Here is a 17,423-nt window from a genome sequence, read left to right on the forward strand (position 1 = left end):
GTAAGGAATCTATTTGTCAAAAAACATTTCCTGGATCTTGTTTGGTGTCTGTATTATTACAGACATACTTGCTGACAGCTATTGTGAAATAAATTACCAAAATAATTGAAAATGGCATAATTATAGTATGTTGTTTTGGCAGAATTTTAAAATATTGCACAGAATTTCCTTAGGAGTAATGGATCACATATTGTATAAAGTGAACATTCTAATCCAGAAGCTTCTGTCATCACCTTTGGTTCCATAGATCTTTCTGTTCCTTAGCAAGAGGCATCCTATATGATAGGAGAGTGAACACTGTAGGTTGTACACAGTCATTTTTAGCTAGATTTGGTCACCTTTCCAGCCCCCCAAGCTGTGGAAAGCCATGGGTCCTGGCTTTGCAGGAGGCTGACTTACCTGTAGCAAAGGTTTTTCTACTGCAAAACCCAGAGCTTTGTGGTTGCAAGAGCTGATCAGGTAAGGAGAAAATATGCATATTAGGGTTCTCTGCCTCCCATGCTGCAGTATTTCTAATTCTGTGGGATGCTGAATGGATCACCCAGTAGAAATTAATCCAGTTATATGCTGTGTGGGTTGTGAGGAGGAATAACATAATTCCAGGTCAGTCTTCTGGACTAGATACTTCTTTGGAGGGGAAAAAAAAGAAGAATTACTGAAGATCTGGGAGATTATTGTTGTTTTGCGTTGCATTGGCAGAGATGGAATCAGAGCCCCATTGTGCTGTGTGACATTCAAGAACTTAATAAAATGACAGTCCCTGCTTTGAGTTGGGCAGGTTTATTTATTTTTTAAAATCTCTTTCCCCAACCTCATCCACAAAAATATTATAATTCAGGAAGGATTCTGGTGAATGTTTAGTTTAACCCAGTACTTCCCCATAGGCTCTTTTCTCATACTCTCCTGGCTGTCTTTGGCATGGAGCTTTCAGCTACTGTTCAGTACTTCTGGGCTGTAGGCCCTACATGCGTTTGAGCTTCTATTCGTCTGGAAGAATTCACTGGCACATCTAACCTGAGTATGTCCTATGGAATCCCCACCCTCATTCTCAAGAGCCAGGCACAGTCAGCTGCTGCTCTTGAAAACTGGGTGGTAAAAAATGCTTCAAGTAGGTATTTAAGAATTGTAGGAGACATAATGTCCTCTTCAGACTAGTGACTAGCCTCCATAGCTCAGAAAGCTCAAGGCACTACTGTAGAAGTGAATTTTGGTTTACAATTAGGAACTTGTCAAACTTTGCATCCCCCTTACTTAAAACTTTTCCCCTCCCTTAGGTGCGAGTTACTGTCTTTCCTGCAAAGACAGTAGCACTTTATACAGGAGTGCCTTTGTGGATCATCTTGGTGGCTATTCTTGCTGGAATACTGATGCTCGCACTGTTGGTGTTTTTACTATGGAAGGTGAGTTATTTTACAAATCACTCTTGTACCTGAAAAGATAAGTCAACATATGAAATAAGGCAGAAAACTAGTTAAGCAACTCCAAAAATGCATTTCAAAATATTGCTATTGGGACGCTGTCTATTTAATCATTAAACAAGTTTCATTTTATGCTACTAGTAAAAACCTTACTGAAAATTAATTTTAAAATCAAGGTGTGTTTTATTTTAATTATTTCTCATCTTGGAAAATGACCAGTGAAGTTGTATTTTTGCTTTGTAGTAAAAATTAATAGTAATTTCACTTTCTGCAACATTTGGCTGAAAAAAATGCATGGAAATGTTTGTTTAAAATGTTTATTGGCATTTTTGAAATACTTCTGGAACCATTTCTATTTGTTAGCTATTGTACACAAACTTTTATAAATCCTAATTTTGGTGATATGTTAACTTTTTATATTGTAAAAAATGTTATTTAACTTGACTGGTATGTGAATTAGATCTGATTGGGGTTTACAGTTCAAACCAGTTCAAATTGGCCTGTTCATTGAAACTGTCAAAATGCATGTATCACAAATTTAGTACTAGCTACAGTACTTGGAACAGTAACGCTTCTTGTTCTGATAAAACATTATTTGGATACATTCTTGTGGCTTGAGAATATTATGAGGATACTAGATGCCTATTAATACCCCAGACAGAATGCATTGTTACTTTATGTACAATGTGTTAAGAAGCTAATAATGCAGTATCTTAAAACCTACTTTCTCCTTTTTAAGTTAATACAAGATTAAAGCTTTGTTTATAAAGACAAAAACATAACTGTTTGGCCTTCTTCTTTCATTCTTGCTGGTTTGGTTCTTAGGCTTAGTATCCCAGTTGCAGATCACCTAAGAATTCTGCTTCCTTACAGAGCCACCATTGTCAGGGGAAACCAGTAGTGGGGCAGGAATCCTAGTTTTAAGTGGAAGAATACAATCCTCTTATTCCTGATTCCCACCCACACTCCAAAATTCCTAACTCATCCTTGTTGCTAAGGAAGCAAATGCCTGGATTAGGAAAATCCCTTCAGTCCTTGGTACCATCTGGTGCTCTGACACTTCCACTATGTCTTCAGAAGAGACCCTGAGGAATTTCACTTGAAAATTTCCTTCTTTGAACAGCTGCTATTCTTTGCTGACCATAAAGGGTGCTCTTGTTCAGAGTTCGTAAGGTGCCCTTGAATTCCCTTTTGATTGTCCTGTTATGCTTTCTTCCAGTAGGTACATCAGCCTCTGTTGCAAAGTAACAGCACAGAACTGCCAAAAAAATTTGCTTCTGATTAAATTTTTAATAACTCGAAGTGCTACTTTTTGACTAAGGATTATGAGATCAGATTAACATTGCACACGTGTGTGGTTTGTATTCAGCAGTTGTTAGATCTAGATCTATTTTATATTGAAAGACTATCTATGTATTTTATACTGAAAGAATTGAAACTGCTTATGAAGCTTACACTTTTCTCTAGTAAATAGAATATAATATGCCTACCTCATCACAAGGGCAAAAATGATAAATTACTTAATTTTTTATGTAAAAGCAACAAGAACTTTCAGCCATTGTGGGGAAGGACAGTAGAGTCCTGAAGAAAATAAGTGACCATCTCAAAGCAAAGGACGTACACATGACCCTTTTGTGTTTCTACCATTTGAGCATTGTAAGGGTGTCTTAAAATGTGTGAAAATGGTGGTATTCCTTCTCTTACCTGGTGTATTCTTTACTTGGAGCCAATCCATAAACTCTTGGGTCTCAAATAATATCCTGTTGCTCTGTAGTACTGTGTTAGTTGTTAACAATACTTAATCTGTATTTTTACAATACCTTGTTTTAGATATTTTAAAATGCTCGCTAAACAATTGGCTAAGATTTGTGACTCTGCCTGCTGTCGACATCAATGTGCCCTAGGATTCTGACAGATTAGTTTTAAACTAGAACATGGTGTAACACATTCTCTCTCGCTTAGAGGAGGTGGTTTTTGGGGTTTTTTTGGTTCTGCATAGAGGGGACATGATTATCCTGGGAAGTGTTTTGAAATACCTTTTTCCATTCTCATCTATGTTCACAATTAATGTCTTGTGAAAGGGATGGGATGGTAAGAATTACTGTCCATCCCATTTGATTGTCTTGTGAATTGGCTTTAAAATGGTTTAATGGTTGTCACTTTTTTCCTCAACATACCAATCCATAAAATTGACTAAATACCTTGCTTCCTTGTAGTGTGGTTTCTTCAAGAGAAGTAAGAAAAATCATTATGATGCCACATATCACAAGGCTGAGATCCATACTCAGCCATCTGATAAAGAGAGGCTTACTTCTGATGCATAGTATTGATCTACTTCTGTAATTGGTAATTGATCAATATTTTTTTAATTTCTAGCTGTGGGACATGCTATGGTTGTGGTGGCTAACAATGGGAAGCTTGCTGCTGGGTTTCAAAATATCAATATCTGCTTGCTTACTCTGTTTATAATCACTTTTTTCAGTGCATGAGAAGAGACACAGGCTCTTACATATTACTTTCAATGCTTTATGTCTGTTTCAACAAAAAATCTTAACCGCTACAGTGGAATTTTACACACTGAAATAATAACTTATCTAGCATTTGTATATTAAGTATTTTAAATTTTCAAACTTTACACATGGTAACCACAGAGAGTAAAGTTTTAAGATGTAAAATAAAGTTTACCTGGTTTTGTGTTAGTGTTTCCTGATATTTGGATGTTACATGAATTGCTTTATTAACCTCTTATGCATGCTAAAAGCCATTTCTTTATAATTTTTAATTGCTGTGGAAACTAATAAAGGTTTAATCATTTTTGGTTGCTTCTTAAGAAATTCTAAAATATACTCTGCTGTGATCGGAACACATGCTTTCTTCTCCTGAAAACTGCCAAATGTTTTATACTTTTAGTAAATTTTGCTCAGAACAGGAAATCATAAATGTGGTGTGTGTATATCTATCTAAACTGATGATGCTGGGGGATCTAACTAAAATCTGTCAACACTGTGCACACAATGAAAGGATAAATAATAGAGATGAGCTTAAATCAAACCTCTGAACAGCCCCAGAATTTGGAAAACTATATACCTGAATACTGGTTTTTCTCCTACCATTTATCATCTTTAAAAGACTCTTTTTTCAGTATTACATAATTAAAGAGCAATATTTCTTACAAGTTTGCAGTAGACCACTGAATTTAAGTATTCTGGTCAGAAAGCTTTTGTAGTAAACTCTGTCTACTCTGTGTCTGCATATCACTTCATTTCTAAGGCCCTGATCCTGAAAAGCCATTCTCATATGCTTGACCTCAGTGGGACTATTCACGGTGCAAAGTTAAGTGTGTGCATATATAACTGTGGAAGACCAGGGCCTCCATGGTCAACTGTTCATCCCAGCTTTTCTTCAGTCAATTTTTAATGGAGAACATCTCCCACTCTGACCCTATACTCTTGCACCCTTTTTATTAATCAAATGCAATGCATCCCTTGACTCAGTTTGAGTCTACAGATGAATGAACAAAATAAATTGTACCTATAATCAAATATTGGCTTAAAACAAACTACTATATTCAGAAGGTTGTTTGGTAAGTCTCAGCTTTTGCGCTCCTGAGACCCTAATATAATGCCTACTGAAGTTAGTGGGAACTGGATTATACCCAGGTTCAGGAAGGTACTACATGCACACACTTAACTTTAAGAATGTATTTAAATGCTTTCTTGACTAGGAATTATCACAATTTCAGATTAACTGCACCTGTATTCCTGAGGTCACTCACTCAAAGGTTCTGTGCACGCAGCCCTTCTGACCATGGGTTACAAGGCTTCCCAGTTCCCTCTACACTTTGATATGCTGAGTCAGACTGCATAGACAGGCTAGCGTCTGCAGTTCAGTAGCACACAGCTCTTCCTAAGCCAACGCATTTATTAAGGTGAAAGCATTACAACAATAAAAAGCTCCATGTATGCTAAAAAGTTTACCAGAGGTCAAAACCCACAACTGGATTTTCCATGGTTTACAAATTCATAAGAAACCCAGGCTGAGCAGTTCATGTTTGTTTATGCATTTTGGGCTTGGGATCTCATCTCCGGAACAGGTAATCCACAGAAAATGCCCATAACTTTTTAAAAGGCCAAGAGTTTGTATTACCAAAGGTGGGGGAATTCACATTAACCTCTCCCTCCGGGGTTCTCAGACTTTTGTATTGGTGACCCCTTTCACACAGCAAGCCTCTGAGTGCAACCCCCCTTAAATATATAAAAAAGTGTTTTTAATGTATAACACCATTATAAATGCTAGAGGCAAAGTGGGGTTCGTGGGTGGATGCTGACAGCTCCTGACCCACCGTTTGAGAAGCCCTGCCCTAAGCATTCCCCAGAAAATCCACTTCACATCCCAGAAGTCCATTCTTGTGTGGCACATTTTCCATATCGTCCTTTAATCTCCCAGGCCTCGCATCACATCTCATTCCTGACCCACAACAATACACAAACTTTGCATTTAATACAACTGCCTCCAAAGATGCATACTTAATTTGATAAGGATTTTTCAAGGAACTGCCATATTTATCACAGGGATGCTTTCCTGAACTGGGACTTTAATCTTGCAATGCAAAGGCCTAGTCTACAGTTACAAATTAGCTGTGTTGCTCAAGTCTGTGGGAAAAACTGTTCTGTGTGACAGTTAGATTTAATTAACTACCAGTGTAGATACAGCTAAGTCAATGGAAAAATTCTTCCATCTAATTACCTACCATTCAGAGAGGTGGATTAACTACAATGGAAAAAAATCCTTGTCGCTGCAGGAAGCAACTGCCGCAGTGCGATGGTGGCACAGCAGCAGCACTGTAGCATAGACACACCCACACTCTCATGAGCAGTCCTACAGATGTCAACAGGAATTAATGCTATAGGACTGTGCATCTAAAATTAGCCTTACAAAATTAATGGAAGAAATTTGTTTTACACTCTTGAATTGTTGGATTGTGTAGTTTGCTTTCACCTGCTGCTGATAGTTGTACTTTAAAGACTTTGTCAGAGATTCACATCTGTAGACCGCATGCATTTAAAAAAAAAAACTTTTCAGTTACCTTGCCTGTCACTTCTTTGAGAGAAGCCATTTCTTTTGTACTAATGCAAGCAAAGAATTCTAGACTTTTATGCTTACAGTACTTTGATTGTGATTTAATCTTAAACTGTTCCCTTTCCCAGTGTGGATTCTTCCAGCGCTCCAGGTACGATGACAGTGTCCCCCGATACCATGCTGTAAGAATTCGGAAAGAGGAGCGACAGACCAAAGACGGGGAACATAAAGAGAATCTTGAGAAAAAACAATGGATTACAAAATGGAATGAAAATGAAAGCTACTCCTAGGGAAAATTTCCCCCCTCAATCCAATTCAGACAATTTTAATATTTCTTCATTAATGGAATACTGATGGACTCAGACCTACATACAATATGGAACTATATTTTTGATTGTAGATATTTTTACTTATATTGAAGCTTTTGTTTTGCACAACTAAATTTAAGATTGCTTGACTGATTTAGCTGCATTATTTAAACTTCCAGATAGTCAGAGACAAGAGGCAAACTTGCATTTATAAAATGGTGCATTGAACTGAGCATTCTATGAAATATGCACATTATGTTTTAATGATGCCACAAAAGGTCCTTTTCTGCATTCTTGGACATCAATGGATGTGCAAGGAATGCAGGATCTGGTTCCAGATATATTCTCCAAATTTCCATCACAATATACACACTGTAGCCTCGACACACTTTATGCAAATAGAATTTGGGGAATCTGTGAATATGCTATTCTTGTCATAAGACTCTGCAGCTATGGTAGTTAGGGCTTAACCTAAAGTGTCTTAAATTAAATGTGCAATAGGTCATGTTGCTATTTTTCTCACACCAAATATACACAGGTTTAAAAAAAAGGCTTGAATATTAGTTGTATGTTTTTGTATATATTTTTGTATTTATTTTTTTTTTTTTAGCAGCAACCGTTTGTCTTTGACTAATTAGGCCAAAGACTTAAGTGAACTTTAAAACTGGTATGGATGTTCTTAAATAGGATATGAAAGTCCAGTTAGACATGAAACTTTCACTGCATTTGAAGAGTGCCAGTGCTTTTTTAAAATGCAAGTTTCCATCACTGACACATCCTTGAAATAAAAACATTCATTCCAGGGGTTTGTGGGGGCATTTTTTCTTATGTCTGTTTATGCAGCAGGATTTAGGAAAGATGTGGACGAACTGGAGAGAGTCCAGAGGGAAGCAACAAAAATGATAAAATGTTTAGAAAACCTGGCCTATGAAGAACAGGTGTACTAAAAAAACCAACAGGGCATGTATTTAATTTTGAGAAAAGAAGACTGAGGGGGAAACCTGATACTAGGTCTTCAAATACCTTAAAAGCTGTTGTAAAGATTAAATTATTCTCTGTCCTCTGAAGGCAAGACAAGGAACAGTGGGCTTAATCACAGCAAGGAAGATTGAGGTTAGATATTAGAAAGTGTTTTTTTTCTTTCCTAATTATAAGGGTAGTTAAGCTCTGGAATAAGCTTCCAAGTGAGGCTGTGAAATCCCCTCAGTGGGGGATTTTAAGAACACCTGTCAGGCCTGGTCTAGGTTTTACTTGGTCCTGCCTCAGGGCAGAGGACTGGACTTGACTTCTCAAGGCCCCCTGCAGCCCTTCATTTCTGTGACTAATTATGTTCCTGTAACATAATGTGTGTTAATTGAGAATATTTTAAATTTTCTTTTGTACATCCAACATGTATAGGTTTTTCTATTTAATTTTTATACTTAATACAAAAAGTGAGGTGCTTCTGGAACAATTTTCCAGCTCTGTAAGGATTTCATGTTTAGAGAAAGGTGTGTCTACTACTGAAAATGTTATATAGCACTTGAAAGAAAACATAAGCTCCTATCTGTCCTTAACAATGGCTCTGCACTGATCCCTTTTGAGACTACTGAGTGATGTCCTAAATATAGCTAAATGTTAATTGTAAGAATAGTGCCACAATGTTGTGCTGCTCAGTAACCTAATTGTTGTAACATAACAGAGCTATTTAAAGAGTTTATTGGTTTTTTTAACTTACATTCTAAAATGTTGGTACTATTTAAATAATTCAGATTTCTTATTCCATATGAAAAATACTAATGACCTGTGTGAATTTTTTTTGCATAGGGATGAGAATTATGCAAAAACTTGTTAAAGTATTTTCTTTACAAGCTGCTAGCTTTACCTTCCCCCAGAAGTCTATTGTTTTAATGCAGACGGCTGGGGTGACTGAAGCAAGCAAGACTGATCACCAATTATGTGGATGGGTTTGGTTTTGTACTACTATTCATTTCTTTCCTTCAGTCAGGCTTTTTGAAGCTTTGTTTCTTTCAAAATGTTATTTTAGAAGCTGCATTCTTTTGCTTCAAGGTTAACAGGTCCCATGTGTAATTTTCCTCCTTCCTCCCATCATATACTTCCAAAATTACATTGTGACCCCTGTTTTGCAACATTTGTGTGTACATAGCTGTTTACTGCATATTGTCAGTCTGTCTCCCTAATGAGAGCTACAGCAGTGTTTAAAATCCCAGCTCCTTTGCCGAGTGGCTCAAAACCCCAAGAAACTGAGCTCATCACTTGCAAAGAAATGGGAATTTTGAGACTGTTGCAGCCCTAGTTAAAACAAAACATATGGTTAGGTATGTGGCACCCTCTTTATAAAAAGAGCAAAATAAAAAATGTCTTGGCAGTGTTAAATTTAGGACTATTGAAAATTAATATCTCAAGTCATGGCACTGGTATACTATCCTCTCAAACACAACTCATAATGCTAAATCATTCCAGGATTGGAAATTACCTGTGGATATTTGTATAAAAGTGTGAAATATTTTTTTTAATTAAAATACATATTGCCTTGATATTACTGGTATATTTCTTACAGGACAAGTTTCTTTTATCAGACTGAATTGTTGAATTATGTAACATAAAATAAGCATTAGCAACTGAGTTTCTGTAAGTGGTGCTTAGATTTCACAGCTCACCAATTTGTTATAACTAAAGCCAGCCTGCTCTATATGTAATTTTCAGCATGAATTAAAGCAAGAAATATACATGATGATGAACCATTTAATTTGTTACTAGTCTACTTAAAAATCACTGGGTTATATATAAAAGGGGAAGGATTTACATGCTACATTTAGGTGTTAATGCCAAATCCTACTGGCCTCACCCCTGCAGGTAGTCTGATGCAGAGGCCTTGTTTACATGAGACAGTTGCACTTTGACTTTCTGCAGCCCAGTATCACTCTCAGTTCTGTGGCACATGGGCTGTCACAGCAGTTTGCAGAGGTGGATAGTCCTTGCCTCCTTGCACAGCTGCTGCCTCCACTGGAGCAGTCAGTGGCAGTTCGCTTTGCTCCCAACCATATCTTTGCTAACTAAGATTTTTTTAGGGCAGTAACTGAGCACCTTTTAATATTCTCCTCCTCCTCCCCATGCAACCTATGCAGTGTAGAGGTAAGTCAATTTACTTGCCAATTCTGTAGCACAGAATTCCTCTAATTTAAAGGGTTTTGCACAGATCATGACTTCCTGTAGTTGCAAGAGACTACAGCTGGGCTTTCTATAGGAACCCTCTCAGTAGAAACAATAGGTTTAACTTTTTCTTAGAAATCCAGTACTAGTCTTTATCATAAGATAGCTATGGGCGTACATAGATACAAATTCCTTTTTATGAACAACACTCCAAAGATAAATCATTACAGCACAGCAGTTAATGCACCCTATCTAGGCTAATATCACTAACTAGATATTTTCCTTTAAAATAAATATAACAAAGTACATATATTTATAAAACCTTACAATACATAATAAAATACAAAATAAATACAGGGATAGGGATGGGGACTTCTGACAATTGGAGATTTTCTGCTTTCACATAGGCTCACCCTGGGTATTATACTGACGATTAGACATTTAGTTGTACTACATAATCGGTTGTTTCAGCATCCTCATTACTGAGCACATACAACTTCAAGAAAGAAAAAACAACCACCCACCATAGCTACTGTAGCCATTAGGCTCATACAGTGTCTTTGGTTCAATGATGTAATGCAGTGGTCCCCAACCTTTCTTGTGGGAATAGCACATTGCTATTCCCAGGAGACTGTGGTGGGCGCCAGACACCTCGCCGCCGAGAAATGGCAACACTTCTCGGCGGTATTTCGGTGGAAGTGTGTTCTGCGGGTGCACAAAAATGCCCCAGTGGGCGCCATGGCGCCCATGGGCACTGCATTAGGGACCCCTGATGTAATACAACTCAAAGACATTTGGCCTCCAGTCTGCAATTCCTCTTTTAGGGGACCCATTGCTTTCTGTACAAAAATTGTATTGGGATCCAACCCCCAGGTTGAGCCCGGCAGCCCTATTTGACTGGTGCTCAGACTGACTGACACCTTTGTACCCCTGACAGCACTCACTACTGAGTGGCCAGCAGCTTCTACCTTCTAACTAAGGGGGGAATGTATATACATGCAGGAATGTTTGCCTTTAATGAAGCCTTTGCCAGTACCAAAACAGCTACTGAGCAAGGTTAACTTCCGGCACTCCCTATAGTGTGCTGAAATAGCAACTACTTCTTTACAGTCACTTATGGCCAGGGGTAGTCAACAGGCAGACCACAGGCCAAATCCAGACTGCCAGATGCTTTTGAACAGATCCCAACAACTTTTTTTTCCTTTTAATTATTTTCTCTGGCGTCTGGACCTTGACAAAAAATAACTGACTACTCCTGCTCAAGGCTCTGTACAGCCACGTTACCAGTGAATGTTTGTCTATCACCTCAAGAACAAGTAGAAACAGAAGCTGTGATTAAAGCCATAGGTGTTTCTTGCTGAACACCATGAAAGAAGAAAAAGAAAAGGGGGGTACACCAGCTTCAGGTAAATTGGTAATGAGATGACTAAAACTGTATGGCAGAGCACAGAAGTAGCACTCTAGATCCAAGGCAGCTTTCGCAGGCTCTTCAAAAGGCAAGTGATGTCCTCCATCCTTGCAATCAGCTGACCCTGGCACAACCAGGTCTTGGGGCTAAGTTGGAAAGGTGTTTTGAAATATTCTCCAGAGTGATGCAATTCCAATGCAGAATGTCCAATAGTGGACTTTAAGCATCTCTTGAAGAGAGTCCAAGGATGAGGACTCCATGTTGGTCCCCAGGCAGGGTCCTCTACAAGACAGGAAAAAAAGCCAAAAGAGCCAGGTGGGAGTGGAAGAGATATAAAAAGGCTAAGAGAGAGTCATCCTTGAACACAGTCTCCACCTCTTCTGCTGAGGAAGGAGACAGTTCTGATCCAGACCTTAAAAGGACAAAGGTGGGGAGGGGTGAAGAACAGGAAAGGTTTTTGCCGCCAACTCATTTGTTACATTGTGCAAAAATATGGCATCCACTATTAAAATTCAGCCTGATAAGGTGGTATTAGATGACAAATGTTTGCCTTGGACAGCAGTCACCTGTGCCTCCCCTTCAAACAGGTAATCAGATAAGTGAGAATGCCCTGACAAGGGAAAATAGGTACAGACACACACACACTTAAGAAGATTCTTTGATTTTCCTGCAGGAGACTAGCATCAGTTTGACACCAAATCCAGTTGGTCATGGGAGTGTGTGGACAGACTGTACTTGACACTGGCCTCTCCATACCTGCTGCCAGAGGTTCTGAGGGTTGGCTAGGTTGCCTGCTGCATCTTTGAGTCCATCTGGAGGGAACCACTTCCCAATCCTGTCAACATTCATGCCCTGATACAGGTATAGAACAAGTGATTCTACCAGCATCTTCCTTCCTCAGCACATTGGAGGACCACAAGAGAATCATCCTTGGCAGGTACGTGACCACCCTGGAGATGCAGGATCAGATTGGGAAAGAGGTACTAGCCTGCTACAGCGAGATTGTCAACTATCACTCCCTGGTGGACACCTGCTATGACCAGCAACCTAATGATATGGGCTCCTTCACCATTGTTAGTGGTATGACTAAGCCTTCTCCAACATATCCTGATCCAAGATCCTGTGGGCTCACTTCTCCAATATCTAGGTTCCTCCCTAGGGTTAAGGTCTCAAACCATGGTTAGGGCTGGGGCCAGTACATGGCTCCAGGCTAGGGTTTAGGGCCAGAACTCCAGGAAAAGGTCAGGGTTGGTGATGGTGGGTGGCTCCTAGAGCCAGATTAGGATTTGGGGTGGAAAGCGACTCTGACCTAGTGTTACAGGTCCGATTCATAAGGGACTCTGGGATAAGGATGGTCAGGTTCCTCAGGACAGGATTAGGGTTGGGGCTGGTAAAAGGCCCCAGGCTAGGCCTACAGTGGGGGAGATTGTGGCCCTGAGCTATTGTTACGATTAGTGCCAGTAGCCAGCCCTGAGTTATAGTTCAGGTAAGGCTATGGCTGTGCACTTAGGGCTAGGCTTATGGTTTAGGGCTGGTAGGCAGCTACAGGTTAGGGATTGAAACCAGTAGCAGATTATAGGGGGACCTCACCTAGGATTAGTGACAGTAGGTTGCCCCAAGCTAGGGTTATGGTTTGGTCTGGAAGGGGCTCTGGCCTAGGATTAGAGATTGGGAAGATAGGGGAATAGGATAGTGTTAAGGATGGGGATGGAATGCATCCCCAGACAAAGGTTCACTTAGGGCCAGCAGGTGATCACGTTAAGGTTAGCTGGTGGCCCTAGGTTAGAGTTAATTTTGGTCTTCGTAGGAGGCCATGGGCTACAGTTGAGATTAGCTGGGAGACATTACCCATATACATAAGTATACTGTTATGTCTAGGAATTTAAACAATGGTACTTTCAGGAAGTGAGAGAGGTCTATATATGTGGAGAAAGAAAAAGCATGAATGTTGCCTTGTTTTTTCTCTTCCTTGAGCAGTAAGAACATGGTGTCAGAACAGAAGTGAGCCCTGCAGATACATGAAATAAAAAACTAAGAATATTACAAATCAACCAAAGAAAGGTCATCTTACGAGATCCTGTCCCCAAGAAAATGGAGCACATGGCTGCCCGTGTCCAACAGTATCTGCATATGTCAGCAACAGCTGAAGAAGTTAAGTAAAAATCTTAGCTGTCCTCCCAAAGATTCTAAACCCCCCCCCCAAGTGTTATATATTATAGTTATCTTTTCAGATAATAAAATCTGGAGAATCAGATGCAAAATAGTTGACTCATGCAATTATTACTCCTGGGGGAATTATGCACTACTGTGCATGCACATAATTAATGAGATGCACATATTTTTAATTTTTTGCACAGAAAAAAGCTTCTGCCAAATGTTGCTGCAGTCTGCCTTTTGCCACCAGAGGGCACCCTGGCGATAGAACACCTTAGTAGCTCCCAGCCAGCTAGCTAAGAGAAAGAGCCGGCCTTCTTCCCAGCACCTGTCAGGTGAGGTCAGAAGCTATGGGGAGACAGTGTGGGGTGCTGGGGGTGGGGGTCAGCTCATAAGGGTAGTGTGGGGAGGACAGAGTGGGGCAGGGGCTGAATGGGAGTGGAGGCACTGGGGGGGAGGGAGGTGAAGGGCCACATGATGGGGGAGGGGGTGCAGAGCTACATAGGGACAGGAGAGTGGCTGGGTGGGGGCACAGAAATGGATGGGCAAGGGAGTGCAGAACCACGTTTGGATGGGGAGGATGCCTGAGTGGGGGTGGAGGGACATGGGCAGATGTAGGGTCAACCAGGGTCTGCATGAGGGAAGCTCCCGAACAATCCCCCCCCCCCAAAAAAACCCCCTTGTTCCATACTTTTCCCCTAACAACCCTCCAAGGCTCCTTCTCAGCAATTTACTTCCCTCTTCCTCTGCTTTTCCGTTACCCCTGACTCCCCCAAGAAGCCTTTACACTGTTTCTGAGGAGTGCAGGCAATACAGTTCTGTAGTGTAGTTTAAATGAATTATTACTCAAAGTTCTGTATGAATATGCCTAGTAAGGAATCTATTTGTCAAAAAACATTTCCTGAATCTTTGTCCGTAACAATACAGAGAACAAAATACTTGAAGGTATTTTGAAATAAATGATCAAAAATAATTGAAACTGGTGTGATTATAATGTGTCAGTTTGACAAATAAAATATGCAGAATTTTAAAATGTGTGCAGCTTTTAAAAGATTAACTAATTTGTGATATATTAGCAAGAGGAATGAAAGAGGTGGGCGCTCAAATGAGAATGCTAGAAGAGTCCACACTACTCTACCAAGAGCTACACATATGGGCAAAACTCATGAACAAACTCACATCTAAATGCAGAGAATAAGTGGAACAGATACAGGCATGCACTATGTAACGAAGAAAAAAATACACCAAAACTCATGCAAGACCAAAATGCACAAAGCAGAAGAGATAGAAAAAGTTCAAAGGAAGACCTGTGGGTACAGTAGAGAAAAGCTATGGAAAATGCCCCATGTGTGGGGTCATAAGTAATAATTTGGCAAGAGAAATTATACTAAAGCTTGCAGACAACAAAAAAAACAAAAAATCCACCATATTGAGGAAGTAAACAGTCACTCAGAGGATGAGATTTTGTATGTATATGATACTTGTGCAGTGCCAAACAACAAAAATTAATGGTTTGTAAAGCTCAGACTAGCACCAGTTGCAAAGAAACGCAACACACACACACACACAGAAATTGAATGCTAGATAAACAGTGGACGTTACATCTGGAAATAGGTAAACCAATTCAGCCAGTAGAGAATCTAGGATGGGAAACCATTTCAGTAGAAAGTGACTATAAACCTCTAGAGAACATTTTTTAAGAGCCACTGCTTAGTGGACCCAAAATGCCTGTAGCACATGCTGCTGAAATTACAATGCTACAACTCGTGAGCACACTACGAGAAAGGAACTGAGATGTATATAACTGACTTCTTACCCAGAGCAGCCCTGCAGCATGAAAATATGGCAATGGAACAAGAATAGAAAATCTTCAACCTGACAGAAATACAGAAAACTCAAAGATATAGAAAGCATCAATCCAGATGGCTATGCGCCAGTTTCAAGACAGGGGTTGGAAAGAAGCAGAGAACAACTTTCTGGCCTTAGAAGTTATGAGACCATAAAGTACAAAGATTTACGAGTGCCCACATCCTCCATCCTGTCAGGATGGGCAGACACCAGGGGAGAAACTCCACCTGCCTCTCAGGTTTACTAGAGCTATTGAGATGAGCATACATGATACCATCATATATACAGACAATAAAATCATAGTACTCAAGATTATGGAGAACAGAAACTCTCTCAAGAATACATTGGCGCTATTCTGAAATAGAACCCTGTATCCAGAATACATATGGGGGAAATGCAGACCAAGCAGCATAAAGGGACAATGAAAATACACAGCTTCCCCAATAGACTTGTGTATTTTCTTGTTCCTGGTAAACTGTCAGAGGCAAAATGCACTCTTCTGGATTCATGACACAAGCTTATGCGCATGTCTATGCTGGCAGCATTACCTGCATCTCTGGCCCAAACCATCCAGAACTTCAATTCTCTCACTGCCCTGGTCAGTTACCTATTTAACTCAGTCTGCTCACCCATCTGGTCTGTGTGTCAAGTTGTAATCACACTGTTTTCACATGTTCTGCCCTCGCTGGCTAGCAATCACTGAAAGTTAATGTTCAGGACTTTGGTCTTCTAGTCTATCGCCAAGGTAACTCCATTCATATATTGATAATTCTCAATAGTTCATTCATATCAACCCAGACTTGCGTACTCTCTATGTGACTCCTACCCAGCCCCAGGAAACAAGTTAACCCCTTCAATCCCAGTAGGTAGCTATATCCTATTGAGTGGGGAAACAGAGTTACACATCTGTTATAAACATACTGAATTTTCCCACATTCTTGATGCTACCACCTCATTACAGAATACTACTTAGACTTCTGAGAACTAAGTGAACTGTCAAACCTGACACAAAGACCACTATGGACAAAGCTGTGACACTGCACCCCATATTCTTCATAGCGATAGGATTATGATATCTTGCATAAAATACATTATAATTATGTCATGTGAGATGTCACTGAAAAGGTTATGATTATGATTATCCTATTTGTATGCATGTATCATTTTTGTATCTGAAGTTATGAACATTAACTATGTCGCTATTTCAAATGCCTCGGGAATGCCTACTAGACAAGGTGCTCTCATTCTAGATAGTGGGTGTGGAAGGGCCTATTCAGGGCAATGAGCCATTAGGAAAAAACAATAGGCCTTAGGAGGAGCTTATTTCCCATCTGGGGAGCCTTCTTGAGAATGCTACAAACAGCCTCTGAGTAATGGCTGCTATGACTTTATGAAGGCATGTGACGTGACCACATGTCTCTAGATTCCATCTTGGGAGGTCAGTGTTTTTCCACAGACCGGTTTGGGAACCAAGCTTTGAAACACAAGGTTCTCGCCATGTGCAAAAGCTATACCAGGTGGGGACTGACATCTGGTGTCCTTCGCTCCCCACACAGGACTCCTGAAAACATCTGAGGAATAAAGACTGAACTGGGGGAAGTGCTGGACCCAGGCTAAAGGGATTGGAAAACCTGGAGATTCTGAACTGAAAGCAAGGGCAGCTTGCCCCTTAAGAATCTGCAGCCTGCTTGTATCATCTCTTAGGGTGCGAATCTGCTACTCATACCCAAATCTATTTAGTATATTAAGTTTAGTTTGCGTTTTTTGTCAATTTGCTAGGTAATCTGCTTTGATCTATTTGCTATCACTTAAAAAAAATCTTTTGTAGTTAATAAACTTGCTTTTGCTTTATCTAAACTAGTGTGTGGGAATCATAACTTGGGGGCAAAAGGCTGTTGCATATTCCTCTCCACATTGACATAGGGGGCAAATTTTATGAGCTTACATTGTACATTTCCCTGTGCAGTGCAAGACAGTAGAATTTTGGGTTTACACTCCAGAGGGGGTGCGTGCCTGAGGAGCTGATAGTTGCCCTAACAGTAGCCTTCCCATGCA

At 39.9% G+C, this 17,423-nt stretch overlaps 1 protein-coding gene and 1 long non-coding RNA gene across 5 annotated transcripts in view; one reads left to right on the top strand and one right to left on the bottom strand.

Moving 5' to 3' along the window:
- ITGA6 (integrin subunit alpha 6) overlaps window positions 1-9,342 on the top strand; it is a 59,678-nt gene extending 50,336 nt beyond the window's left edge. For 2 of the 3 annotated variants that reach the window (XM_073305851.1, XM_073305848.1), the window contains 2 exons: window positions 1,275-1,400; window positions 6,626-9,342. In XM_073305851.1, coding sequence (XP_073161952.1) covers window positions 1,275-1,400; window positions 6,626-6,787 — 288 coding nt within the window. In that variant the 3' untranslated portion in view covers window positions 6,788-9,342. Of the gene's footprint in view, window positions 1-1,274; window positions 1,401-3,634; window positions 3,765-6,625 lie in introns of all 3 variants that reach the window. The other variant, XM_073305850.1, reaches the window with a different exon arrangement.
- LOC140895647 (uncharacterized) overlaps window positions 1-17,423 on the bottom strand; it is a 42,934-nt gene that overhangs the window by 14,976 nt on the left and 10,535 nt on the right. The window contains exons 1-2 of one of the 2 annotated variants that reach the window (XR_012154295.1): window positions 6,505-6,783; window positions 400-627 (exon numbers count right to left, since the gene is read on the bottom strand). This is a non-coding gene — a long non-coding RNA (uncharacterized LOC140895647). Of the gene's footprint in view, window positions 1-399; window positions 628-6,504; window positions 6,784-17,423 lie in introns of those variants that run through there. The other variant, XR_012154294.1, reaches the window with a different exon arrangement.

The sequence above is a fragment of the Lepidochelys kempii genome, chromosome 11, assembly GCF_965140285.1.
Source record: "Lepidochelys kempii isolate rLepKem1 chromosome 11, rLepKem1.hap1, whole genome shotgun sequence".
Taxonomy (NCBI): Eukaryota; Metazoa; Chordata; order Testudines; family Cheloniidae; genus Lepidochelys; species Lepidochelys kempii.